Below are 26,089 nucleotides of genomic sequence, written 5' to 3'. Positions count from 1 at the left end.
TCGCTAGCTCCGTGACTTCGGTGAAGTGCGAAGATATAAGATGATTGTTCAACATGCTATTACCTTCATAGAGGCAGCCGAGCCACGCCATTGTTACCACGGTTCTTTTTCCACATCACAGAAAGGACTTTCGCTCGGGATTGCTGCCGAGAGAATTACACCTTCGTACCACGGTTTCGTAAAACAACACATAGGCGTTGTAAACTGCTGCGTAAAAGAACCGTCGATGCTGGGTTCTCAGCTCTCCTTGAATCAAGTCTCACTATAAAGTCCCATGCAAATATGAGTGCAGGTTGACACGCGCATGTACACGCGCACCTGCGAGTGTAATATAAACATGTTTCTATTTTTCAACGTGCTGGAAATGAGCCTGCATAGGATTGTAGGAGACGCTCTCCTTTTATGGAGGGTCCGATTAGTATGCCTGCAAATGAGCTGCCTAGGGGCGTCTGGCTACTTGTACTTAAGTAGTGAAATATAGGAACTGCTTTTTCTGGTCGATGACAGGTGAATACACTCATATGCGTATACTGCGTAAGAAATGTGAATAACTCAACCGGGGAAATGACAGGACGTCCTTCATTAGCCATCTGTTGCGGACAAGAAAATACAGACGGGTCCAAGACAAAGGCGAACAACCATGTGGGAGTCATCTCTGGAAATTTCGTAAGGCGCACCACGAAAACGCAAAAAAAAAACCAGGAACTAAGATTCCCCCGATAAGGAAATTGCTGTTGGTCTTGGCGGCCTTCTCAGTCCAATTATATATATATATATATATATATATATATATATATATATATGCGTAAGCATGTGTTCTATCAAAGCTGCGACTACAGTTGTGAACACATCATCTGTGTATGCAGGCATGCATTTGAAGAAAATATAGAAGTCGACGACGGCAAACACATGGATCCTTAGATATCCCACCTCTCAATGCCAAGACTGTCAATGTGTTTCTCGAGCATGCTGAATACCCAGCACACGTTCTCGCACAGACTTGAAACTAGTTCATGTGGTTTAAACAAAGCTCTACAACACAAACCCGCTTTGCTAGTCCCTCCGAATCATTGTCATCATAAGATTCACTGTGCGCAAACCTACAGTTATCTGTAACAAACAACGGTAAGCTTGCACCTATATACTTGTACTGCTGAGGTTACCACAACAGACCCCCTAGCCTATTGATCCCGCAACTAAAGGCTCATCCACCGTCCGTTATGACAAAACTTCTCACAAGACAAAAGCTTGGAGCGTACAACACTGATGAGAAGAGACAAGGACAGCATCATTTTTCTGTCACCCTAAAAAACTGGGTTCTCAGTGTTTCATTTCTCGCCTCTGCATTCACTGCAGCAACAAAAACAATCTCTCGTGATGTTGCCCGGACGAAATGCACGTATATATATATATATATATATATATATATATATATATATGTATGCACATGCATGTAACGAGATGCACATATCTGTACATATCGGGCCTATGCGATCGCCAGCGTTATGGGTCCTCCATCAGCCCGCCTGGTCTAACCATGTGTATAAATCGTAATGTACATGCATGCAAATACATGCGCATGCATGTACGCTGTTTGCATGCGTGCGCAGTATCATATGTTACTGCCCTCTCAGCCATGAGGCGACGTCCTGGTTCTGGTCCCGCAGCATTATGCGTGTTTGCCACTTTACATCTTTCCACGCACTGTCCTCTATTTTCATCATCGTGGTCTGCCCGGGCCTTCCTTCGCATTAAGCTTTCGCAAGAGAGCCCCCGCGCGCCATCTTTGCCTCTATTATGAGGGACTCGAGACAGTGGGAGTTAACTAGGGTGCTTGTGTCCCCAAAGTCATCAATCTCCAAGGCTGCGATTTTCCGCAGAAGACGGCGCATGATTTTTCCACTCTTTGTTTTGGGGAGATCTGAAGAACGGAAGCGACGCAATGACAGACGAAAGTGCAGACACGTAACGGCCTACGCCGACGCAACAGACCATGAAACCAACAGCACCGAAAACTCGAGCACGTTTATGTCTTTCGCTAGTTCGTTATTCAAAAGCAGACACAACGTGGTATCTAACACTGTGGCAATAGTATCCCTGAGACAGAGATGCAAGGCAAGCAGAGTGGGGCATCTCTCCATTTATCTCCAACACATGCTCTTTTGAGACGAAACGCTGTCCTCTGACATTCCTAAACACATGAAACACAAATGTCTTCAGACGCATTCGCATGATACGTATACACACTTGCTCCACAGAGGTAACCAGTAATTATACCTACGCATATATATATATATATATATATATATATATGTATATGGACAAACATTATCTATGAAAGCAAGTAAATTCAGATATTTCTCCCAGGAAGCTTCCAGTGCGAGAGGTGATGCATCGATAAGACGTCTGTTCGTGACAAACAGCAGTGTTTGGATTTTTTACTAGAAAGACGCGCAGTACCTCTAGCAATCACAATGTAGTCAGGCGTCGCGATGGGGCCGATGTACTTGCGCACGACACGCTTTAGCTCATCCTGCAGGTGAGGTCGATTCGACACTCCTTCCTGCTCGTGGAATACAAGAAGCGGAAAAGAAACCTTCAAAACTACGGATGAGGTTGCGAAGCGAGAGGAAACATCGGAAGGCGACGAGGCAACTGGAGACATTCGCACCACGAGATAATAGGTCCATAAAGCGGTGCGGTTTACAAACCCTTCCTGCTTTTGGAAATCACGCATACCGATTTGGAAGAAATGTCGGAGAGCACAAATGACGCATTTGGTCACAGAAAATACCGGGATTCTCCGCAGTCAGAGAGCGTCCCATGCGAAACACCCCCTTCGATTTCATTTCCACTTTCAATCATTGCTGATCTCGAGCTGTATGACTCAAACCGACTACACCCTTTCTCGCACACGCCACTGCCTGCTGCCCAACACGATCCACTCTACACTCGCCCTCGCGTCCTCGTTCTTCCTGCTCCAAAAGGACTGACCTTGAGAATGACGAAACAGAAGATGCCTGACCCCTTGACATCGTGGGGCACTCCAACAACTGCCGCCTCGGCAACGTCGTCGTGCTGAACGAGCGCGTGTTCGATCTCTGCCGTTGTGAGACGGTGACCTGCAGCCGACAAACAAAGGAAACATCTCCTTGTGAAACATAGCCGGTCGGAGAAGTACAAACCGCGTTCTGCACCCATGGGAGTCTTGTGCCAAAAACAGTAAAATGGAAAACGACGGGAAAACCGAGATTCTCCTGTCTAGAGAGAATCCACGATGAATGCGCGCGTTTACGTGTCTACCAGAGCACAGTTAACAACACACTACTGCAGAAACAGGACTATCTGAACGCCACGCTTCAATAGAGCAAATAATCAGGATGATCTGATGCATTTCTTGCCATGACGGTTCCACACTGGCGTAAGAAGGGACGAATATGCCGCTGTCTTTAGAGCATCAAAAAAATGGGGGCACACACCAACAAGCACCTGACTTGAGTCGCTTTTGTTTCTAGACTGGTACGTGCCGTAGTCATGCCTGAACTGTTGTATCGACATCTACAGGTACACATCTATAGTGGCTGATTGGTCCAGGGGCATTCACCGACAGGGGGTGTGCACGTGTCTGTGGGCACTGTTAAAAGAAGAAAAACCGTCTGGTCCGGCTGGAACCGTTCTAATCAGGCCAAGTTCCTCTGTGAGACCCCCTGCGAGATGCATCGCCAGCGTCAGAGTTACCTGACACATTAAGCGTGTCGTCAACACGGCCCGTTATCCAGTAGTAACCGTCCGCGTCTCTGAAGACGCCATCACCCGTGAAGAAGTAACCCTTGTAGGGCCAGTAATAGGTGCTCATCAGGCGGAGATGCGCACCGTGCACTGACCGCGCCACTCCTGAAGAATCAATACACAACCTAGACACTAAAAATAAGGCTGTGAGATGCATCAAAGCAACTAGGAGGCGTCATTCGGAGAAACACCGCAGCAGCCGAAAGTACACATTCACAGTCACGCAGGTACTCCGATACACAGACTCATCTCCAGACACATGCGGTGAAAATTGCAAAACGCGCGAAAGAGACGCGCTGTAAGCACAACCACTCGTTATTCCGGCAGACATATATATATATATATATACATGTCCGGCTGTGTAAAAAGCGCAAGTGCACATTTACACGAGACACGCAAGCACCAGCGTAGCACCACCTGTCTTCGAACACGCTGCGAAACGGGTACACTGCACCTGGACTCTTCCCGTGCAGCGTCGCTGCTCTAAGGTCCCCCACGCCTTTCCGTTTTCCCCACTTCTTCGCCCTCTTCGACACCCTCAGCGTCTTTCAGTGTGCCTTTTCTGTTTTCCAGTTCAGTGGGGTGGTGGTGTACCTCTGTCATGAAGAACTAGGTTGTCTGTATCTCCTAACTGGAATCATTTTCTGTAGCATTGTCTGAAGAATGCATGGTACGATTCCGACTACTGGTTTAGATCTTACGTGCTTTTGACTCCTAGATCCAAGTTCTACTGTTACCAGAGCTTCATTTGTGCATCGAAGTTGATCCTCTATTGCGCACACTCTATTTCCCGGACAAACAGCTTTGATACTGTTCCTCACCTGGCCAGAGCCTGCGAATGCACAGCACCCCACAGACATTGTTTCCCTGCTTTTCTTCGCCGGAGACCGGGTCGAGGACGACAGGTTCAATGCCGAAAAAGGGAAGCGTGGCGGACCCTGGCTTGGTCACTGTGGCTCCGGGAATCGGCGTCAGCACGTGGCCGCCGGTCTCCGTTTGCCAGTACGTGTCGACAACTGAGCAGCGATTTTGTCCGATGACGCTTGCGTACCATCGCCAGGCTTCTGGATTTATCGGCTCACCCACGGTGCCCAGCACCCGCAAACTCGACAGCTCGTACTTCTTTGGCCAGCTGTCGCCATAGCGCATCAGAGCTCTGGAAACACACGCAAGGCCGGGAAAGGCAGTTCAACTGCACCATAATGAACGTAAGTAAGGATGCACGGGCACACCGCCGTGTCACAGCGACGGCGAGAGACGAAAGGACGCGAAGAGACTCCCAATCTATCCCACGTGAATACACGTTCTTCATCTATTTCAGTATTGGGTTCGTTGTGTTCTTGGTTAGTACCGTATTGCTCTCCGTAGTTCTCTACTCTCGCGGGGAGTTCTGGCAACACCGTCTACGAGCAGATCCTTTTTCAAGGAAGGCAAACAGAAAGATCCCGAACGAGTAGCCAAGCAGACGCAAGCCCAGAAAGACGCAGACGAGAAAAAAGAGCCGTACCGCTCTCCTCTTGAGGCCGCACGCTCTTACTGTCCTAAAGAAACGGGGGCGCATGCAGCGGAGTGCGTTCTCTTGGTGAAAAAGAGAGGTAAGAACGAAAAGGAGAAAGGCCACGAATGCGGGTGGGCCAACCCCCGTTTGCTTCTCCGGGATAAGTCCACTCTTCAACACGCTTTCAGTGGAGACAAAAAACAGTTCCACGTCTCTAGGACTAACTGCCACATGAAAGAACGAATTCGCGCTGCGGAACGCCAGCGTCACTTCTTCACTAAAATAAGTCACGGATACTATTTAACGTGGGCATACGAGCTGGACAGCAACACAGGCACTTCAACAAGAGCACTCACCGAAGCGCTGTCGGGGCTGTGTAAAACTGGGACGCCTTCCACTTCTCGATCATCTGCCAGTACCTGCCAAGACCAAAAGCAATTTGACCGCTTCAGTGCATTTCGTCACGAGGCTCATGAAGCACGCCTATACCTCCAGACGCCTCATTCTGAACTTCCTCACGCGGGTCACTCCGCGGATTTGCTTGCCACTTCGTGTTCTCCTGTCGGCTCCTTTAGTGCTCCAGAGTTCCCGTTTGTCGCTCGGTTTTGGGGTACAGAAAGACGGTCGTACAAATCCGCATTCGCCGATGTGTGCTCACCTGCCGGGGTCAGGGTAAGTCGGAATGGACTGGAACAACAGCGTGGTAGCGCCATTGCACAAGGGGCCGTAAACGACATACGAATGCCCCGTGATCCAGCCGCAGTCTGCCACACATGCGTAGATGTCGCCTGGGTGGTAGTCGAAGACGCACTTGTGCGTGAGCGCAGCGTAAAGGAGGTAACCTGCTGTGCTGTGGCATAAGCCCTAACACGAGAACCGAAGACGGAAGCAGGCACAAAAGAAGCCGTTTTCGAGTCCACAAAATGCAACGCTAACAGTGTGTTCGCAGGCACACAAGTGCGCACGCCATCCTGATCACAGTGGCAGGCAGATGTCGTTTCTTTGCAAACGGTTGCGAGAAGATCTTACGTATTGTACCGACGTTTCGACACAAACGACACTTAACATAATGAGTGTGACGCAATGAACAGGACGAAACGCAAGACGAAAGAAAATGCAGGTTTAGCTACTAGGGAAATTCTGCGGCCTCCTCATGGAAGAGACGTGGGAAGAGAAAACAACACGGCGAAGTAAGGATCATGAGGCATCCCCCCAGGAGAGGCACACACATAATTCAACAGGTAGTTCAAGGAAGACAGAAGTCTAAACAGAACGCTGTGTTACCTTTGGTTTCCCGGTGGATCCCGACGTGTACAGGATGAACAGCGGATCCTCGCTGTCCATGACCTCGAGGGGGCAGTACGGCTGCATTTGCGACATTAACTCGTTTCCCCAGATGTCTCTGCCCTCGACCCAGTTCTTCAAAGGTTCCCCTGGAAAGGTCGGAAGAACCACAAACAGTGAGAGATACGGAAAAATAACACTCTGCATACAAACCCAGAAACCAAGCACAGCCAGTTCCGACTTGCGGATGAGAATAAACGAAACGTCGTGAGGAGACAGACGCAGAACAGCTCCTACAGAAGCGCATCCCATGCGTTTTTTCAAGATCACGCATAGAAATGGAAAACAATCTATCTGGGCGATTCCACTTGCGTCAGCAGTCAAACGAACCAGAACACGGAGGTTTGTGTGTTTGGCTCCTATGGCATAACGCAGGGGCATCCACTGCCCAAACAGGCGACCCGCTTTCGTCCTTCCTGCCTCACCTTTGCACCGGAATACGACAAGGTGTCGTACTTGAGGGCAAATGGCCATGGCCTCATCTGCAATGTCCTTCAGGAAGATCGTCTTGCCACCTCTCGAGCTTTGGTCGGCTGTGATCAACTGCATGGAGGTAGAAAGCAATCCGCGGAAACAAATATGCGTCCCATTTTGTCCCCTCGCTCGTCTCCTTCCTGCGCCATTGACACCGATGCCTCTAAGGCACTCTTCGCATCAACAAGTGGGACAGCCTCCCCATCCTCTGGTCCAAGACATAAACCGAAAACAAGGCATGAAAACCCCAGTTACTCATTAATATTTACCCGCTTATCAAAGGTTTTACAAAATAATCAATGCCCGAATTATTTGGGCCCTTTCCCCATAACAGCACTTGCGTGAAACGGCATAGTGCACATGGAAATTCTCTGCTGCGTGTGTCCATATTGCTGCGTCGCCTCAAGAGCACACTCCATGCTCTTTTCCTTCTGGCACCCTTTCAAGTTGCTAAGCGACCTGCGCAGGGAGCCCCATTTCCCCATTCCACATACATCGAGGCGAAGCAAAAAAAAAGCATGATGAGACAACCATAAGAGAAACGACCACAAGCTAGACTTACAATGTGGCTCTCTGCGTCATGGATTCTCTCGGCCAAGCTGCTTGCTGCGAACCCCGCAAAAATCACGCTGAAAACCAAGCAGAGACAATGGAGAAAGACAGGAAGTAAGGGCACTACGCAGCATCTCCAACGGTAGGACGAGTCCGCCCCTTCGCCCCTCAGGGTTAGACGGCGTTTGCGATAGAGAATCCACCACTACAAGCGACCTGCGGCAGATTGGCGTATACACCATTTCGCTCCACTTGCGACACTGCCTTAGAACCAGCAGCTGGTAGATACATGATATCGGGTACAGACACTCACAGCATCCAGTTGAAACTGCCCCGCGGCGTGAAACCCAAACCCCACAGCCGATCCGAAGGAGTGTCTTGCATACTGGTCACTAAACATAACCGTACAGTGTTTTTGATACTGTACAAGCCGATCTAAAATCGTGATGTCTCTCTGTTACGTGACGAGCGGTGTGTTTAAGACTAGTTTACATGCGCGCATTTTAATATGTTGTTTATTTGGAAGACTGCCGAGGGCGTATGACAAGCACACCACGAAATACCGGATTTCCTTCACATCGACAGCTTCGCTCACTTATGGACAGCGCCTATTCGGGCACAGGCAAGCATTGCGTAGACGATCTCCGGTCCCATGGGCAAGTAGATGCTCACAACATCGCCCTTGCGAACGCCCAAGCGTTTGAGCATATTCGCGAACTGGCAGACCTTGCCTGAACAAAAACAATGCGTGGAGAAAAGGGGAACCTACATTCCGAGGAAACGGTCTGAACCTTGAAAAAGTGCGAAATACATTACCAGGTGTTCTCAGTCATGCTGTCACACACGTTGTCCCGTCCGTTCAAGGCTGTTTGAGTTGTCTTGAGACAAATTCTCCACAGCAATCCCCTCAACAGCCCTCCCAACAACTCTTCTAAGAAACGTCCAAGAAACTGCTGTAGCTCAGATAGTAGTTTGAAATGTTGTGAAACACACTAGAGAAACATCAAAGAATGCAGTGCACTTCCGTTTAGACGAAGTGACTCCTATCTCGAAGGCACAGATGCCTATGCCTTGAGCAAGCGATAGACACTCGAACATGTACGCAGCTGTATTACACCGCCAAGGCTTGTTAACTGCTGCTGGCAAGCGCTTATCTAGTCCAATGAAAAACAGAACTCTCCGTTTTTCTCTGTATGCTGACGTACGAAGCAGCTTGCGGTAAGTGATCGTCCGGCTCTGATCAGGATCATCGCCCTCACAAATCAGAGCCACGCGGTTCGGAAATTTCTCTGCCCACCGATCTACGCAGTTATCGCACACCTGCATGCCAAAAAACAATTAACCTTGACTAATGGCTCAATGGTCAATTGAATAACTACGAGACAAAGTGTATATCCGCATTGGTGTGCAAGGGCTTCCACTGATGCAGAAACGGTATTCCATACAGGCAACAGTTTAAGTACATCCAAGGTGGGGAAAACCTCTACGCGAAGCGGTAGGTCGATAAGGAGAAACAGCGCACATAAAAGCGAAAAGCGGTTCAGCCGTCTGGCCCGTCGGGAGATACATTGTTAGCCGCTCCCCACGTGTCGCTCATTTTGAAATGTCCGCTTTGGTCAGTTGCTCACTAGTTTCTTTGGACGAGAACGCGCACCATCATTTGCGTGCATGTGTGCATTGTACGAAGCCCGGATAGAAGGGATGCCGAACTTACATTGAGTTTCCCGTTCAAGAACCAGGAGACGTTCCCATCTTCCATCCGACCGTGGAATACCTTTGTAAAAGGCGCAGTCCACCTCAGAATCTCCGTGGCTTGCTGCATGCGACAACCGCAAACCTCGACGCACATGCAGCCACTGAGAGCACGCACGTTTCTAGTATGAGTTAAAACGCACCGATCGAATGCATCGACACTCGTTTGTTTAACCCTGAATGCGGATTTTCTTGTGCGTCTGTTACACAGAGATACATGTATAACTGTGCAAAATGTACGTATGCGGCGAATCTCACGAATGCAGTTGTGTCAAACCAGTTGGTCCTTACCTCACGCCAGAAGGAATCCGCATCATGCAAGCTGCGCCAGTACATGTGCTCGTACGTCTCCTGAAGCAGCACACATAAGACTAGAGAGTACAGAGGAGCTGAATTCGAAGCATAAATTGCAGAGAGCGAGAACAATGACAACAAAGAAAGTGACGACGATAAAAGAGGGCTCAGATGAGATATTACTACCTCATACCTGTTTCTGTCGCCCCGACACAATCCTGCAAAGATCTGTTCTTCTCCCGTGCGTACTGTGAAGGTTGGCATAGCTTGCGTCCGCAGAAGGCAATCGCCTTTGTGAGCCACCTCGCCCTTCGCGACTCGCATTCCGTTACCAGCTCGTCCTAGTTGCGGCACCGTATTTGACTACGTCTTGTGCGCGTGCATGTCTCACTCACTCGCTTACCTTGTCGTGTATTTGACATCGAGTTTGATTTTGTCTCGGTACCTTGTATCTCTCGTTGACTGGCAGAGACGAAGAGATCTTCTCCACGTCGTCAGTTGCTTCTTCGGCAACTTCAACTGGAGGAGACGTCGACGGAGTATACTGACATTCGTCATCCTTCTCCATTGCCGATCCTCCGCACCGTCCTCTTTCTACGTGCTCCGCACCTCCCTCCATAGTGTTCCTATCTTTCTCCATGGGTGTTCCTGGTTCTGAAATGTTGCAGACACACAACAGGGGCCGAAAATAACAATCCGGTGAAGTAGCCGCTCAAAAGGAAACTAAACAGGTACGAACGCTGTTAAGATGTGCGTAAAGCGTATGAAGCCATGAATATCGCGCAACCGTCAGCGGGATCTACTACTCTTACCACTGAAGACGTGAAAATGAAACTACGAGCAAGAGACGCTGATTCCGAGAACAGGATCGATCGACGTCTGTATTACAGTCTTAAGAGCGTGTCACATGCCCAAACCATGAACAACAGACGATGTCATGCGGGGGAGGGTGTTGCGTCCTCCATGCAACAAATATTCTGAAAAACGAAGTACGTGCGAGACTCTCGACCTTTGGAAGCGACATGCCCAGCCCTGCATAAACTTGTATTTTCCTCAGAAAAACTGGTCGTTGCCCGATAGTAGTTGCCCGTCTTACACAATTGCATGATAGCAGACCTCTAGGCTGCCGTGTACGAGAAAGAAACTCTTTTTCCGCCTTCAACGTTCGAAGCGCTCTGAAGGGCGGCGTGATTTGTCTGTCACTTCAAAGCGACAGTGCAATGAAGAATTTCCAAATGTCGGCAGTAGCTGGATTGATTACCAGGCAAGCGGTGGCTGTCCCCTTGAGGATATCGCATAAAGGTGAAGATACATTTGTGTAGAATGCTTTCGCAGAAACAATAACCTGACCCCTGCTACCGGGTTCGTTCGCGTGAAATAAAGGCAACCAAGTGAACGTACGCGAAAGCTACGACCGTGCAGCGTCTGTAAAGAGGCGCCAACGATGCCAGTGCGATGCAGGGGAAAAAAAGAAGCACCACCTAACAGCCTTCACAAAAGAAAAGCCGCTTCAAGGTTAAAAATGAAAGACACGTTGGACAACGCGAAAAGCGTCGCGACAGAGGCGCCGACACGCGGGTCTGCCTATGGCCTACGCTATGCACACGGGGCGTGTAAACAGCAGTCGAGAAGGCCGTGTGCACAAGCAGACGTATGTGGAAAGTACAGGGTTTAGCCTCCTTTCAAAAAACAGGTAGGGTACAGAAGTGAATAATAATTATGAAAATTAGCCAGCAGCGACGTGCCTATTCTTATTTGTGAATTGACGAGTAGAATGACAGGGCCGCAGCGACGTTTGTGACGGATGATGTGCAAATAACCGCGCTCGGAGAGAGACGCAGAAGAAGGATTGCGACGCGATATCTACGTACAATAACACTCCGAAAGTGAGCCTAAAAGAAAAGGAACGGCCATCGTATGTAGCAAAGACGTTGGTGTGAGATCTGCCGACACGGGGGGAAAAAGGGGCGGGCGGCCTGTACTTTATTCCCGCTACACACACGGAAGATCGAGAGCAATGACCGCGGTGTGTCGATTGAAAAGTGAAAAGACGCGTGAAATCCTAATGTTTCGGGTTTTTTGGGAAGATGTACACAAATAGAAAAAGAAACTGGAGCAAAGCAGCGACTAACAAGAAAGGGAGAGAAGGGTGTGTGACTGAGAAATTCTCTTTTTGGTCCGCCGCGACAGCATGCAAGTAAGCCCCCTTAACCGCAACTTCGGACTCTCCGTCAAGCCTTCAAAGGGAGTTTCTTCAACCTGCAGTAGAGCCTGTCAGAACTCAACCATGACAAAAAAGGAGCATTTGTGTGTGCGTTCAAGAAAATGATATCCAATTATATTCGATTGGAGACGAGAAAAAACGTTTCCGTAGGGTGGCGCCCCAGCCATCGTGCGGGTCGCCGTCCTCGATATTCTACTGACATTGGCACATTGGCGCATGATCAAGTAAGTGGTTTATATACGGTACGTGATACACGTCGTCACTGTCAGGCTCCAATGGCAAGCAAGTTACAGCTATGTCTACGCTAGAGGCATGTGTGTTTTTTCTCACCAGTCTAACCAAGACAAACTCTTGCAACAGGAGCTTATGGGTCGGAAGCTCAACTCATTTTGGCGCAGAACGCAAGGCGTTAGTGTGTCAACGGAACACTAAATGCAGTGGCTCTCTACGTATACGGGTCAGGACACCTTTGCAACGAGGGTCACGTGTGAATAAAAGGCATTAATAAAATGACATGGACGAAAAACTGTGACTAGATAGAGTCAGAGCCTCCTGAAGGAAGGCTGAGTTTGCCGGCAGTTTTTCCTGTTCTATTTGCTCGAGATCGTCAGAACATTAAAGGCAGAGTGTAGGGAGTTCGCAACAACCGCAAGACTCCAAACTTGACAGACTTGTGATGTTTTCCGCGTGTATGGAAGGGATGTAGTTCTTGAATTCTTGCGTCATCCTGATGGCGTATATTGAATGAAAAGTGTGGATGTGTTGTGTCTTGGTGCCTTGGCACGTCAACTTTTTTCTACGGCAAATTTCGTTACATCCGCACGGGTAGTCAGTAGTCAAGCCATTGTGGATTGAGGAGTTACACCGTAGAGGGGAAACGGCACACACACGTGGGTAGCCTCGCAGTAAGAAGCTATGAAAGTTAAACCCCGCAGTGTTGGATTTTAGGTGAAATGGTGACAGAAAGGCACCGGATGTTCACGAAACTCATCCGGGCAGTGACACCAGCGTTCCGACTTCGTGATCGCTGGCGAGAGATAGACGCGTTAGACCAAATAGCGATGCGTGAAATTTTCGTGTGCCGACGCGTCCCCCTTCGGAATGTTTTGTCTTACTCGTTCCCTTTTAATACTAGAACTCAGTCTCTACGTGCCAGTGTTACACTACGTAGACTGGCCTTAGTACACAACGGGTTAACAGCTTAGGCTGCCACGTCACCTCTTTAAGTCGGTGCACCACCACTTGAGAGATGCCGAGGCCCCTGTTGACCAGGGTGCCGAGCAAACAAGTTCATTAGTGTTCAGAGTGGTTTTTCTGAGTATGTGTACTGATGGGATTATTTTAGACGCTGTCCCTATCTGCCATCCCCCGTGCAAAGCCAGAAGCAGAACATTACGACGGCGCTAGCACTACAAAAAGCTGTGTAGTATTGTGCAAGTAGGAGGCACAGTATGCATCCAGAATAAAAACGAACGGCGCTTCGTACCGTCCTACCTTCTGGTGCGGGCCTCGACCAAAGACCCTTCAGGATACCCAGCCACTGGGGACTCATAGATGTGGAGGCATTTCACAAAAACGTTTGGACAAGCACATCCACAGCGGATGGCACCTCATAATGCTGTCGCCTTGATTCTAGGTACACAATACAGGGATTTTATCCGTGGTTAGTCTCTGGCGTGAATTGGCCCTATGGAGTCCTCAAGGAGGCGGTGATATGTTCATCTTCACCAGTCTTTCTATACAGAACCGCACACAACACCGGACGCTTTCGCACTTGTCAGGCCAATCTTTAGAAAATCTCAATCGTTGGAAAACCTGGCACCCTGTCGGAGCTCATGCGTGATTCAGAGAGAAACCACAAGGTGCCAGGGAAGACAAGGGCAGCATGGCGCTTATTACTTGACAATGAAACAAGGTGGATGACAGATAGTCTAGTTAAAAACCTCGACTATGGTGGTGATCAGTGGGATGTGCCTCACAAGGTGACAGGATCGCGGTGTTTGAAACATATGATGGCACTGTGGTGAATGCAAGTTTCTTTGCCTTCATTGTTCTACAGCGGTTACCACATAGGATATCACAACTCCATCGCAGTGATCTGCGACTTTAAAAAGGCTCAGATGTCAACATTGTGAACTTTTTCCAAGATCTCTTCCGCTGCACCCAGTAGTAGAGAGACAGCATCAGAAACCTGTTCGTCGACCTCAGGAGTTCTTGACAACTCTGATTCCTTTGCATCGCTCTCTGAGGGCTCTTCAGAGACTAGTTCGTTGTCCGCCTTCGCCTCACCGTCCACAACGCCTTCTGCCCCTGCTTCCGGTCTTGCACTCTCATCTTCCGTTTCTTCCTCAGACAGTTTTCTCTCGCAGGCTTCCGTGCACGCCTTGTCATCTGAACTTTCGTCCGCCGCTGTGGCGCTCACCACTTCAACCTGTTCACCGTCCTGTTCACCTTCATCGCCTATATCAGCGGGAGATGCGTCCTTCTGTGTCATGGACTCTTCAGCAGACGCAACACTCTGGATCATCTCGTCTTGCTCGTGTTGTGCCTCGTCTGTATTTTCAATTCCTTCTGCAGGCTGCATTTCTGCTGCCGTCTTGTCGACAGATTCCGTGGCTTCCGCTTCCTGGAGATGTCTAGCTGATGCCCGTGTCTCCTCGGCCGGGTCTTCAGCGTTTTCAGAGGCACTTTCGGTGGCCTCGGGTTCCTCATTATCCTCGTCTGGGGCAATATGTGCATCTGAGTCGACATTCACATCAAATCCGGCCTCTTCTGCAGACTCCGCAGATCCCCTCAGTCTCCTGATGGGGGCAGCTTCTGGTTCGTCAGCTGTTTCAGTGGTTTCCTCCGGTTCTTCGGAGGCCAGGACAACAGGAGAAGCCTCCACATTCCCCTCACGCTCTTCCGCGGCACTGACCTCCTCGTTCGCAGCCAACGATCTTGACGGAGTTTCGTCCTCATTGTCCTCGAGATTTCTTACGTCGCGCGTCAACTCTGCCTCCGATGTCCCAGGACCTGCCGATGGTTCCACATTTTCCGTAACATCGACAGCCTCGTATGCGGCCTCGGCGTCTGTGGTATACCCACCAGGTGTCACAGCAGCAGCCGCCGTGAGAGGTGTCACGTTTCTTTGGACGCTTGCTTCGTGTCCGGTGTCATTGTTGGTATGTTCTTCGTTGTCTGCGTTCAGCCGCCGACTTGACGCAGCTGATTCCGCATCTTCAGTAGTGTTTTCCTCAGTGTTGATCTCCACTGGAATCTCTGCCTTAACTACTTCTGTTGTCCCTTGGGGCTCATATGTTACATCCTTCGTTGTGGTAGCAATGCTTGCCTCCTGAGCAACAACCGTGTTTTCGAGAAGGTTGCCCTCTTCAGAACCAACTGTTTCAGAGTGAGAAGCTGTTCCGGCAGGGACATTTTCAATCTTCTCACAAGACACGAAATAAGACGCGCAGATCACGGCAATCACACACAGCGCAAAACCCAGGCGGGCTAAACGCAGAGCTGAAGGGAACGCCATTGTGTAGCTATTGTTGTTCACAAATCTGTTTTTGTCGGGGTCGTGACGGACCAGTTGGTGTCTGCAACACTTGAAGTACTTGATCTTTTTTTCTGTGATTAGATCTGTTCTCTTCTTGAGATAATGACCCTCAGCGAGCCTTGCGGCCGCCTCGCTGCCGGCGCCGCCAGCAGATTTTGGCGGGCTAGTGAGGGGCCCAGATGCACCTAAAAGATATCGCCGGTGAGGACCGCATCCTGATCAGTATGATATGCGAGAGGATCGGGGCCTTTTACACTCAAAGACGCACTAGGAGTACTGACGGTTTCCCTCAACTTTGGCTCGGCCGTGTTAGAATCACCCGCTAGCAAGATCCTCGTTGTCGCCCAGCTATTGTGTTGGAATTGAATTTGAGGAGCGCTCTGCTTATGCATGTCCTGGCAACTGGTTACAGCAAGTAGAGGCTTTTTAGCAGCTAACATTCAATTCTACATCTCCCTGTGAAGCCGTCTGATTTAGTAGTGCAGACCACAAAATCCGCAACACCGGGGAAGTCAGTATCGAGCGGCATGGTCCTCTTTTCACCCACACGTTCAAGCATGTAGTGGTCCGAAAAGCACCATGAAACTCATGTCAAAGAAAACGACGGGGGAAAGTGTATGAATGCACCATATTTCGGACGACGCTGTACATGCAAGTTTGCCCTCAGAAGTCCTGCTGTTTTTTGGTACAAGAAAACCCGTATACTGCTAGGATGTTGAGAACAGAAACACAGTCTATCTTCAGGCACACTCAAAGCTAGACGCTACGGTCCCACACTTATACCTGCCCTTGGCGAAATCCGTTGGGCAACGATGGGCGATAAGGAGCCTCCGCATGATATCATTCGTCCCCAGTCCCACCTGCGTTTGGCCTTACGCCCCTTGTGAAAACATGAAGAAAAATTGCTGCAGATTTCAAGCACTAAGTACACGATAAACAGCCTTGTTTGTCCCGATAGCTGTCCGTCTCCCTCGATGCCAGTACAAGGAATGCCACATCGAATTGTGTAGGACAACAGTTCCCTGATGGTTAATGGTCTATCGAGTAGAACGTGGAGATTACTACCAAGCGCTGGCACTCCTCGCAGGGCTATGAAGTGGTGGATTGTACTAATGCTGTGAAGTTGTCGCTACATCGGAGCTGGTGGCGACGTTCTGTTTTGATACATGGCAGTTGCGTACGCCATCACTTGTGGTACCTCACTTTTTTAGTAGAGGGTTTACCAAACAATCGATCCTTCACCCAATAAAACAACAAGTTTCTGACTGTCAACATTCCAATATTCAGAGGGAAAAACACTATGACCTCGGATCCGACGCCCGTTTTACATCACTGCGCCTCAACACCAGAGTTTCCAGTGCGTCGGCCGGGTCAGTTTAGCCCGAAGCACATATTGCAGCAACGTATCCCGAGCAATTGCGTCACCGTGTACCATTTCGTATCCCATCTGAATGAACGTTTCATCAATGCTGCGGATTTACCTGATCGCCTAGTCATATCAAACTGCATAGAAACATATATTAGACATTCAAAATGAGTATGACATAACCACCCGCAGAGTCCACAAGCTGAGAAAACGGACTCATTTATCTTTTGTCGATACGATTCTCTCTTCAGGAAGGTCTTGTTGAGTGAGTGGCACCCTCACCTAAAACAAGGGTTCCCAGTTTCTTGCTGTGTGTCCTGATGCGAGTTCGAGAGAGCTTTGGGTGTAAGACGGCCGGCTAGAGAATAAGTGAGCAGACGTTGAAGGTCAAAATAGACCCCAAGCGCCACCTGTTCCATGCCCCCTGGGTGGTCGCTTAGACTTAAGGGTTGGCGAGTAACTGGATCCACCTCTGTAATTTTTGGAATTGCTCGCTGCAACCATTCTTTGACCAGTAATTCCCACCGACAGGGAAGGGCTAATCACGCTCTTCGCTCCACCTGAAAAAGGTGAACCACCGCAAATCAGTTTGCACCACTATTTTGCATTCCTTCCATGCTACTTACTGCGTAAACGGCGATGAATATGCGGCTATGTGTCTCTGCTTCTTTCAAGATTTCGAAATGGCGTTTGCGTATGAGATATTGTTGTTTGGTGTGATGCCGGTTGTTTGACTATAACTCAGAGGAGCCACAACAGAATAGGCAAAATGGAATTTACGGCAAGGACACGTTCTTGTACTCTCGAGAAACGCCAGATCGGTCGAAGATAAACAATCCTGAAATGAGCGCGGAACCCCGTTGTGAAGTGTTGTTGCCACAACTCTCCACACCACGCCTCCAGGAATATTGACAAAGGCGAAGCAACCCCAAGGAGCCATGAAGAATCAGCGTAATACCGAGTACCTTGAAGAGGACGGGGCGCAGTTGCTCTACCCCCAACTGCAGTTCGCGGTCGCGTCGGCAATGCTAGGGCAGTTCCTGCGGTCCTACTTTGCAGTCGCTCAGGAGATTCGCAACTCAGCTGGCTCGCACTTGTCGCAAACACGGAGGGTTCTGTATACCAGGAAAAGTTCTCAAAGAAGCAGGGGATTGGACACGCACAAACCTTCAGGAACCGGCACAACACTACACCTAACCTTTTTTAGAAGCCGAGGCACAGTAACACCTCATCTGGAATCCTTTGCTAAGCCATTGCAGGTGAAGTTGAACGTCTCCAAAAGCCCTTCGCATGTTCCGTGTTTCCACATCACAGCATACTAATGGTAGTTTCCAGTGTACAACCCCCCCCCCAAAACACAAGCAGCACACTAGCGGCAGATCCATTTGACAGTGCATGATCACTGTTGTTGCATAACACATGAGACTGCATTCACATTGGGTAGGGCACATGCTCTACCACTTTTGAAAGGCCTTCAAAACCCTGAGATCCGACAAGACTTTCAAGCTTGTATCTCACCTGGCGATATGCCAGCTGCCGCAGCCTCCCGCGCTTGGGAGTCAAACACCACCCGCACTTGCTCCACCCAGTCCGTGAAGGCGCGGACCACCGGGCTGCTGTAAAATTTAAGGTCACATAGAGGAACCCCTACAAGGGTGTGTTGAATCTTCCTCGCCACACGAACAACTGGTTTTCGGTTCGGAGAGGGTAATCGAGTCGAGGTTTTCGTGTTGCACTAACTCTGGAGTAGTTGGAAGAAGTGACCCAGTGTACAGTTTTCCCGCCGCATAACTCCTGGTTTGCTGAATAGCGCTGGGGGACGAACACGCACACGTATTTCAGCAATACCATACATGCCTTCCTTTTTATGTACGCTTGCACAGCTGGTGTGTGCGAACAGCTTACTAAGAACAGCGACTATAGTTTATTTCGCTTATTACGTTCACTCCTCATTCACCTCATATAGTCTTCGTCAAAGCGTTCCGTTTGCTCGAGGCTTGGACCTTCCTTTTCTCGAACATCCCCTTCCTTCTTCCAACCACAAGGATGTTTTAGCTCTTCCTCGTCACGCGAACAAATGCTCTTCGGTTCGGAGATGGTAATCGCGTCTAGGTTTTCAGAGCTCGTCTTCGGTGCAGGAAGATCTCCGAGGCCCCGTATTATACCCTTGATGGAATCGACTAGCACTGAGCTGTCACTACCGTTCACTCCCCTTCTGGCACCATCTGCATCCGGTCCCAAAGTAGAGCTACGAGAGAGGGGCTCGGCGCGCCTCCGATCGCCCAGTGAGTCCACTTGCCGCCTGGAAGGGGAGACAGGCCGCGAGACGCTCTGAGAGTATGCGTTCTGCGGCAGCCATCCTCCACCCGTACGAATGACCTTGCTGGTGATTCGAGGCGACTACATGCAAACACAGGCGTGCAAATTCTACACGAAGAGAAATGGGATAGATAACAACAGGAATTCAGTCTGCCATGCACCAGAAAGCATGAGCCCCTCGTCAATGCCCTGATATGATGACAGTCTACTAATTTTTTCTGCATCATGAAAAAGGAAAACACACAACGGGGAAAGCATGAAAAAACAACCTGATGCCTGCGAGGCTATATGTAAGGAGCGCGAGGAGATCATTGGCCGTTCCAGCGGCATGTTCTGTCTTCGAGATGACCTCACTCCAACTTCGCGTTGTATTCTTTCGCTGAGAATCTCGCAGCCCCTTTCGCGTTTAGCAAATTTGCTTCTCCCTAGACGTCATAAAGGCGTTTGCACACTGCCAACGCTACACGCGTACGCTTGAACGAGAGAAACCCACCTGCATCAAGGACGGATCCATGGAAGCAATTTTCCTGACAGCGTCTTCCATGAATCTCATCATGATACCCAACATATAGTTTAACGTTTTGCTCCTTGTGTTCACGTCGCGCATTGTTGTTTTGACATCATCAATTTTCTCGCTCAAGTCACCATGCTGTACACACATACGCAAAACTGCAAACCAGTGTTACAAGCTGATATGCACAGGACTCTAGTAACCGAAACACTCTGGCAGAACGGTGTCTGATACGCCGTTCTCGAAATCCCAGATGAACAGGCTTTCCCCAGAAATATCGCAATCAAGTACTATTGTGTACTGCAATCTGTATGCTGCATTAGTGTCCTGCAATGGTGCCATGCTAGCAGGCTGCAACTGCAGGAGAGCCTGCAACACGTGTGGAAAATTCGAGGGCGCTAATAATGCAAGCTGCCTGCTTCCGGCTAGGGCATAGCCCAGAGTCTCTCGTTACGAATGCCTCTCTTACTTGCTGCGAATGAGTGCTCTCTATATGCTTCATCTTTAACTCAGAGGTCTGCCGAAAACACAGGTAGGGAGGACTCTGTGCAGATAAGCTTATGGAGACGACCCTAACTAACATAGAGTCTTCTCCAACATTTACCTAGGCAAGAGCAATAGAAGTGTTCTTAGGCGTCACAGCAAAGAGGTCGGCGTTCATGTGGTTCCACCACACAAGGTTGAGGAAACTGGGAGGAAACAAAGTCGCTTACGTCGCAACCGCTGGCTCACTCATCAGTGGGACGATATAGAGATCATTACTCTGACATGGTCCTACAAATTGTACTAGAATGACAAGAAGGTTGTTTCCACCTACACGAACAGAACGATTTAGAGTACTCTACTCAAACTTAGTTACGAAATTTGATGTTCCGTTTGTCGCCATCCTGAACCATGCGGGAGTACATTGACTGAACCGAGAATCCGAGACCGAAACCTGTGGATACATGTATCTGCATCATAGAGCATCAAGTCGCCACCAGGATGCGTCTTGCGCGAAGATAGGAGACCGGTTCGGCTTCTCTCGGCATCACCGCGGCACAAATGCAAGACTACCAGTGGCCGTGGGGGGAGCAGTTCCAAAAGATGTCCGTGTTTGTTTTCCACAGGGCACATGGGGACAGAAATGACTTGAATGTCGTGTGTAATCTGTAAACAGTTTTCCGTCCTTTGACTTTCGATTGAGCAAGCAGCCATACAGTCCTCCGGGGAGTGTGCATACCTGAGCTCTTATTGTTGCTTCGTTCGCCAGTGCATCAAGCTCCCGTTTATCGGCCTTCGCTGTATCAAGGTGCTTGACTGCCGTCCAGATAAGCAAAACGTCCTTCATGATGCTTTGCATCTCTTCTGTAGACAGAACAGGCGAAATGTCTCATGCTTGTTTTTGGAGTTTTCGTGTTCTGTCAAACCTTTCACGGGAAAGGGTTTTCGAACATCACTGAACAGAGGCGTCACAGCATTTTGCTCTCCATGTGAGAACGGCAGTTGCTGCAGCTCATATTTTATCGTTTCGGAAAGGAGGCATGTACTGGTGCATCGTGCGAGGGACATTTCGGTCTCGTCTGGTGTTCAAGTTCCTGCTATTTGACCTGATTCAGAATGAGGCACGGTCTTGGTGACATCACATGCAGCCGTGATCGAGAAGACCTGGACAAACTATAAATAGATGTATACATACATGCACACGTACATACATACATACATACATACATATATTCATACATACATATTCGAAGTTTGCATATTTGTTGCCTCGAGCGCACATTTAGGCTTTCCTATTCGCAAAAAATTGACCACTTTGCTGAACCAGACGAAGTAATAACCTTACGCCACGGGGGTGCTCAAACATTGACAAACTCGCAAGGTGTTTAAGCACCGACTGGGGCACGGACGAAACCAATCCGTCACCACCAAGACGTCCAGTAAATGCAGTTTTGCTTAACTAGTGGGAGAATAGCTGTCATGCTTCCAGCTTCACTACCCTCTTTGGCGCCTATTTCCAAGCAACGTCAGGTTTACACGAATAGGCATTTACGGTACTAAAAACATTACCGGCCAACTGAACGATAACAAGCAGTGCCGGCAGTACCTTGGCGAGCCACTTGCGACATCTTCTCCACAACGTCGCTCACGAGCTCCTCAGCTTTCTGCAGACGACCTTCCCTGTCTGCTTCCCTGTCAAGCTCCTCTCTGACCTCATCTTTAACCTACGAGATAACACCTAGAGCATCTTATCGTGGTTTCTCTGTGCGTCAATCACACTCAAGTGTCACTTTTGTTTCACTTCCACCTTCGCAGGAGATCCGAGAGACAGCGATGGCAATAATCGGGTTTAATCAAACTTTAATTCAAACCTTGTTGTTTGTGGAGAATAGAATACCACGCGGCATAACCGTATAGCTAGGAATTATCCTCAGGAGCTGGGTGTCCCTTCGTCTCCTGCGTAGTCTATGTCTTGTTGTCTACCTGCTGTAGTATCTGAGCGAGATCGGCAGACCTTTCCCGGAGAGCCCCTGCTGAGTCCTGAGGACAAAAATAGAGTAGGTCTCCGTTATAACCATTCGTACAGGTTTCATCTGTGCTGTCCTTGTCGTTCCCCCCGATGGTGTTAAAGTATAACGCGGAAGAGGTACTGGTGACCAGCTAACATTCTACGGCTGACTCAAATGAAAATATTTTTAACGAGACGTTACGACCCCAAAAGTAGTTCTCCTCTGGATACCCCTCTTGACAAGAAAAAAAGTCGCACATGAAACTACTAAAGCGCATAGGCTGTTCCGCATGTCCAAGCAGCTGCATTACGTTCGCCAGTCTATTTGGCCGTGTGTGAAGGCTGCACACGCTCATTTACACATGAATGTGTAAGCCGTATTCGACAGTGTGGAACGCTCCAAGTACCTGAAACTCCTCTGCTTTTGTAGAGAGACGTTCTACGTCTCCCTGAATCTTTTGGATTACGGTGTCTTTCGTGTTAACCCGCTCCTCTAACATCTTGATCTTTGAACTGACAGCGCCGCGCACGACGGCTTCCACATCCGGAAGGCTATTGCGAAATTCTGTTCTCAAGCGTTCCATGTTGATCTCCCACGCCAGGACTTGCTGGAAACCCGCGAAGTGTCGCCTCAGATGAATACGGAACAACCGACTTAGACTCCTACATGCCATACGCTGTCGTGCTCCAATCCATGCTCTTTCTTTCCACCGAGAAATAACGGCTTTCTTGACATCTGCTTCTCTTTTGTCCGTCGCCGCGCGCGTTGCCAGGCCGATGGCGTATGATATGAGCTGCTGGACTCGCTGTTCAGATTGCTGAGACCTCTGGCTGAGTGCTTCCTGGAAACGCTGCAGCTCAGTTGAATTCATCCGCTCGAGAGCCGTCACCACTTCATGCCACAGCTTGTCGTATTTGGAAGCCACTGAGTCTTGCAAGTTCTTCTGAGCTTCTTCAATCTTGGGGAAGGTAGTTAAACATTAGCAGAAGGTTTGCTGCTGATCTTCAACTTAACGGTAAAATGTACTTTTCGGGAGGCATTTAAACCTATGACTCTTAGTGTTTTATGTATTATATGGTTCCTCAGCTGATTCGCATATCGCCAACTGTGTGTTACAGCATCTTTTCCTAATGTTTACTAAACCAGGTGCTTTCAGGGTGTAGACTAATTCTGCAAAACATGGAGCGTCGATTTTCCTGGCACCTCCCTCTACGCCCTCAGCTGAAAGTGTCTTTTCCTCGTCAGTACAATACTTTATCTCTATCCCATTCGCGTGACACCCCACCTTTTATCTCACGCATCCCAGACGAAGCGCGACGATGTGCTTCCCCAATGTGACTACGCAGTGTTCGCCCATTTGCCGCACTGGCTTGAACATGAGGGGTATTATCTGTCGTAACACCCAAGCTCAGCATACCTGATTGCAGCGTTGGACAGATTCAGTGGAAGCTTCGACTACCCTTGCTATCTTGTTTTCGTAATGCTCCATGCTTGATTTGATGTTTGAAAACTCGGCCACGGTTTTGGCAGCGGACGTCGACGACTGCCTCACCTCGATGGACACCTGGGCAATCTTTGCATCCTGTTCCTTGAGCTGCACAAGTGGGATGTCGAGAAGGAATTGTACCCCAAGGGGGTGGGCATGTGCGGTGTCGTCAACCCTTGAGTTTGTGTTTTCGATCCCGGAACATGCTCAGGTAATGCACAAAAGGGTGAGACCGCAGCCCTTGGGCTCCACACGGGAACATAAACACCAAACTCCTTCGGCGCGAACAAATGTCAGATACAACAATTGAGGTAGAAGGTAAGCATCACACCAACAGTTGACCTAATGTTGCAATCATGTCCACACGCCTATGAAACCAGGAGGTACATTTCAAATACGAATTTATGTACAACTGATGACAGTCATCTCTGCAGATAGACTTCGTATGTTGGTTTGTCCTGGCAGAACGCATCTAAAAGAGTGCACCTCAGTGGATATTCCGTCACTTTTTTATGGCCCGACTGAAAAAAACGTGCTATGAAGAGCCGTGAACAAAGGGAAAAAGGCCCTCACTCACACGCAGTCATGCCAGAACAGCTGGAGACATATTGGTTGTCTCTGGCGAAGTGTGTGCGTGCTTAGAAATATCGGCAGATAGCGGAGCTTTAAACTCTATATCCATTATAGACGGTATGCCCGTGCCCGGCTGATGCGAATCTTGAGCAGTAAACCAGAATAAGAGTACACTGGACTGACCTTCAGATCACACTGCTCCAAGAGGGCGAGTGTTTTCTGGAACTGCTGCTCATGAGACTGGACTTTTTTTGTCTGCTCCTCGAGCCCCAGGCTATCTATGCCTGTGACATGGTCTCGAAGTTGATCGATTTTCCGAAGGCCGTCACCAAGCGCCGCTGCCAGGTTTTTGCCGGTTTCCTCGCCAGCAGCAACATGATCTGCGACAGATGCCAATTCCTTGGAAAGACCTTCTTGCCTTGCAGTTAAGTTTCGAAGAGCTTCGATAATTTTTGTGAACGTCGAGGTAACCTTAGAAGCCTCAACGTTCAAGCTTAGGTCTCCGAGCTCCGGGATATCCATCTTACTGTCGATAGCAGTTTCGAACACCTGAACGGTGTACCGAAATATATAGAACACGTTGCTGCTAACTTCTGGAAAACAGGACGGTCTAGTGTCGATGATCGTCTGACATTTCCTCGTCGGTCCTGCGACGTTTCACATGCGATTCGATGGGACATGAGAACCGCTTTTGTTGTTGTACGTGCCTATGCGATTCGCTCTAGACAACCTAAGTCATGCACAAGTGCAAATATGTAGAAACAACTGTGCACGCAACATATGAGTAGATATAATCGCATTCTGACACTGCAGTGGCTCCCACTGATAAAATTGTCTGAACAATGTGGGCACCCGATGGTCCATTGACATACAGGTTTCGCAGATTCTGTTGACTGAGCTGTCAACATCACCGGACAAGGTACACGAACAAAACGTTAAAACATCAGACCGTTTAATTTAACTCAGAAGCTGTCGATGGACGGCAAAGGAGGAGACGCGACTGCGGCGAGCTCGAGACCAGCTTAGACGTTGCGTAAGGGCTGCGCTTTGGGGAACAGCGGTCTTACGAGTGTGATTTGACTGCGCGGGTCCCACAATTACGGTTGACATCGAAAGAATGAATGCTACACTGAAAGCAAGGGACAGTATATTTGCAGTCTAGTGCCCTTTGGGTTTTCGACGATGCTTTCGTTTGCAGGGGTCGCTTGATGCTTAGATGTGTGATTACGCGTCCTGGTCTTGGGAGGCATAATTCTCCGAATCAATCCTTTAAAAGGGACGAACCAGTAATACGGAAAAAGGGCTCCTGCCGTGGGGCGGGTGTGACGTTGGCTGCATTAGTTGCGTAACAGAAGTGATACTTCATGCAACGTTTTAAAGTCCAATCACACCCTCAGACACAGCCTTAAAAGTGTAATTACAGTGATGGTACAACCCGTACGGTTTCAAGGGTGTCATCCCTAGGAGCCGTCTGTTTCAACTGTGCTGCAATTGCATGCCAGATCACCCTGCAGAAAAGCAGCACCACAACGGCGTAAAAGCCGACCGGGCGTAGACATTGCAGTGATGCTTCCACTCATTACACAAAGTGGTAGAGTCTTTTTAGCCCTCATATACAGTGCTGTACACCCGGTTTTCGTTTAGGCAGACCTCATAGAAGGTTTGTGCGTCTCACCTACATGGCTCCTGCCACCCGCAGCCGGGAAGCATGAAACGTGTACCGCCTCGCTCAATAGTTTACAGACGCTGTCAGGCATACTATCAAAGTGCAAACTGGACAATAGGGTCCCTCTTGGTGGCAGAGAATGTGCCACCACATTCACAGTATCTGCCAACGGACGACGCGGCAGAGGAGTGCAAGACAGCATCTTACA

At 49.2% G+C, this 26,089-nt stretch overlaps 3 protein-coding genes across 3 annotated transcripts; all 3 read right to left on the bottom strand.

Moving 5' to 3' along the window:
• Window positions 1-565: 565 nt before the first annotated feature.
• TGME49_266640 (Acetyl-coenzyme A synthetase 2, putative) lies at window positions 566-11,424 on the bottom strand. The gene is made up of 16 exons (XM_018781433.1): window positions 10,800-11,424; window positions 10,107-10,357; window positions 9,701-9,760; window positions 9,372-9,473; window positions 8,863-8,977; window positions 8,253-8,388; window positions 7,668-7,734; window positions 7,057-7,174; window positions 6,572-6,720; window positions 5,946-6,151; window positions 5,644-5,706; window positions 4,611-4,945; window positions 3,739-3,894; window positions 2,995-3,122; window positions 2,461-2,563; window positions 566-1,921 (listed from the first exon to the last, which is right to left on the bottom strand). The coding sequence occupies exons 2-16, from the start codon at window positions 10,341-10,343 to the stop codon at window positions 1,752-1,754; spliced, it is 2,145 nt and encodes a 714-aa protein (XP_018636268.1). The 5' UTR covers window positions 10,344-10,357; window positions 10,800-11,424; the 3' UTR covers window positions 566-1,751.
• A 2,466-nt stretch (window positions 11,425-13,890) lies between these two features.
• Window positions 13,891-15,486, bottom strand: TGME49_266650 (hypothetical protein). The gene has a single exon (XM_002368703.2). It carries the CDS (start codon window positions 15,445-15,447, stop codon window positions 14,044-14,046), a length of 1,404 nt encoding a protein of 467 aa, XP_002368744.1. The 5' UTR covers window positions 15,448-15,486; the 3' UTR covers window positions 13,891-14,043.
• An 8,468-nt stretch (window positions 15,487-23,954) lies between these two features.
• MED9 (mediator complex subunit MED9) lies at window positions 23,955-25,688 on the bottom strand. Its single transcript, XM_018781434.1, has one exon. It carries the CDS (start codon window positions 24,735-24,737, stop codon window positions 24,324-24,326), a length of 414 nt encoding a protein of 137 aa, XP_018636267.1. The 5' UTR covers window positions 24,738-25,688; the 3' UTR covers window positions 23,955-24,323.
• Window positions 25,689-26,089: the final 401 nt, after the last annotated feature.

Source organism: Toxoplasma gondii, chromosome IX (assembly GCF_000006565.2).
Source record: "Toxoplasma gondii ME49 chromosome IX, whole genome shotgun sequence".
In the NCBI taxonomy this organism is placed as follows: domain Eukaryota; phylum Apicomplexa; class Conoidasida; order Eucoccidiorida; family Sarcocystidae; genus Toxoplasma; species Toxoplasma gondii.
Note: the sequence above shows the minus strand (reverse complement) of the source record. Positions and strands in the feature narration are given on the sequence as shown.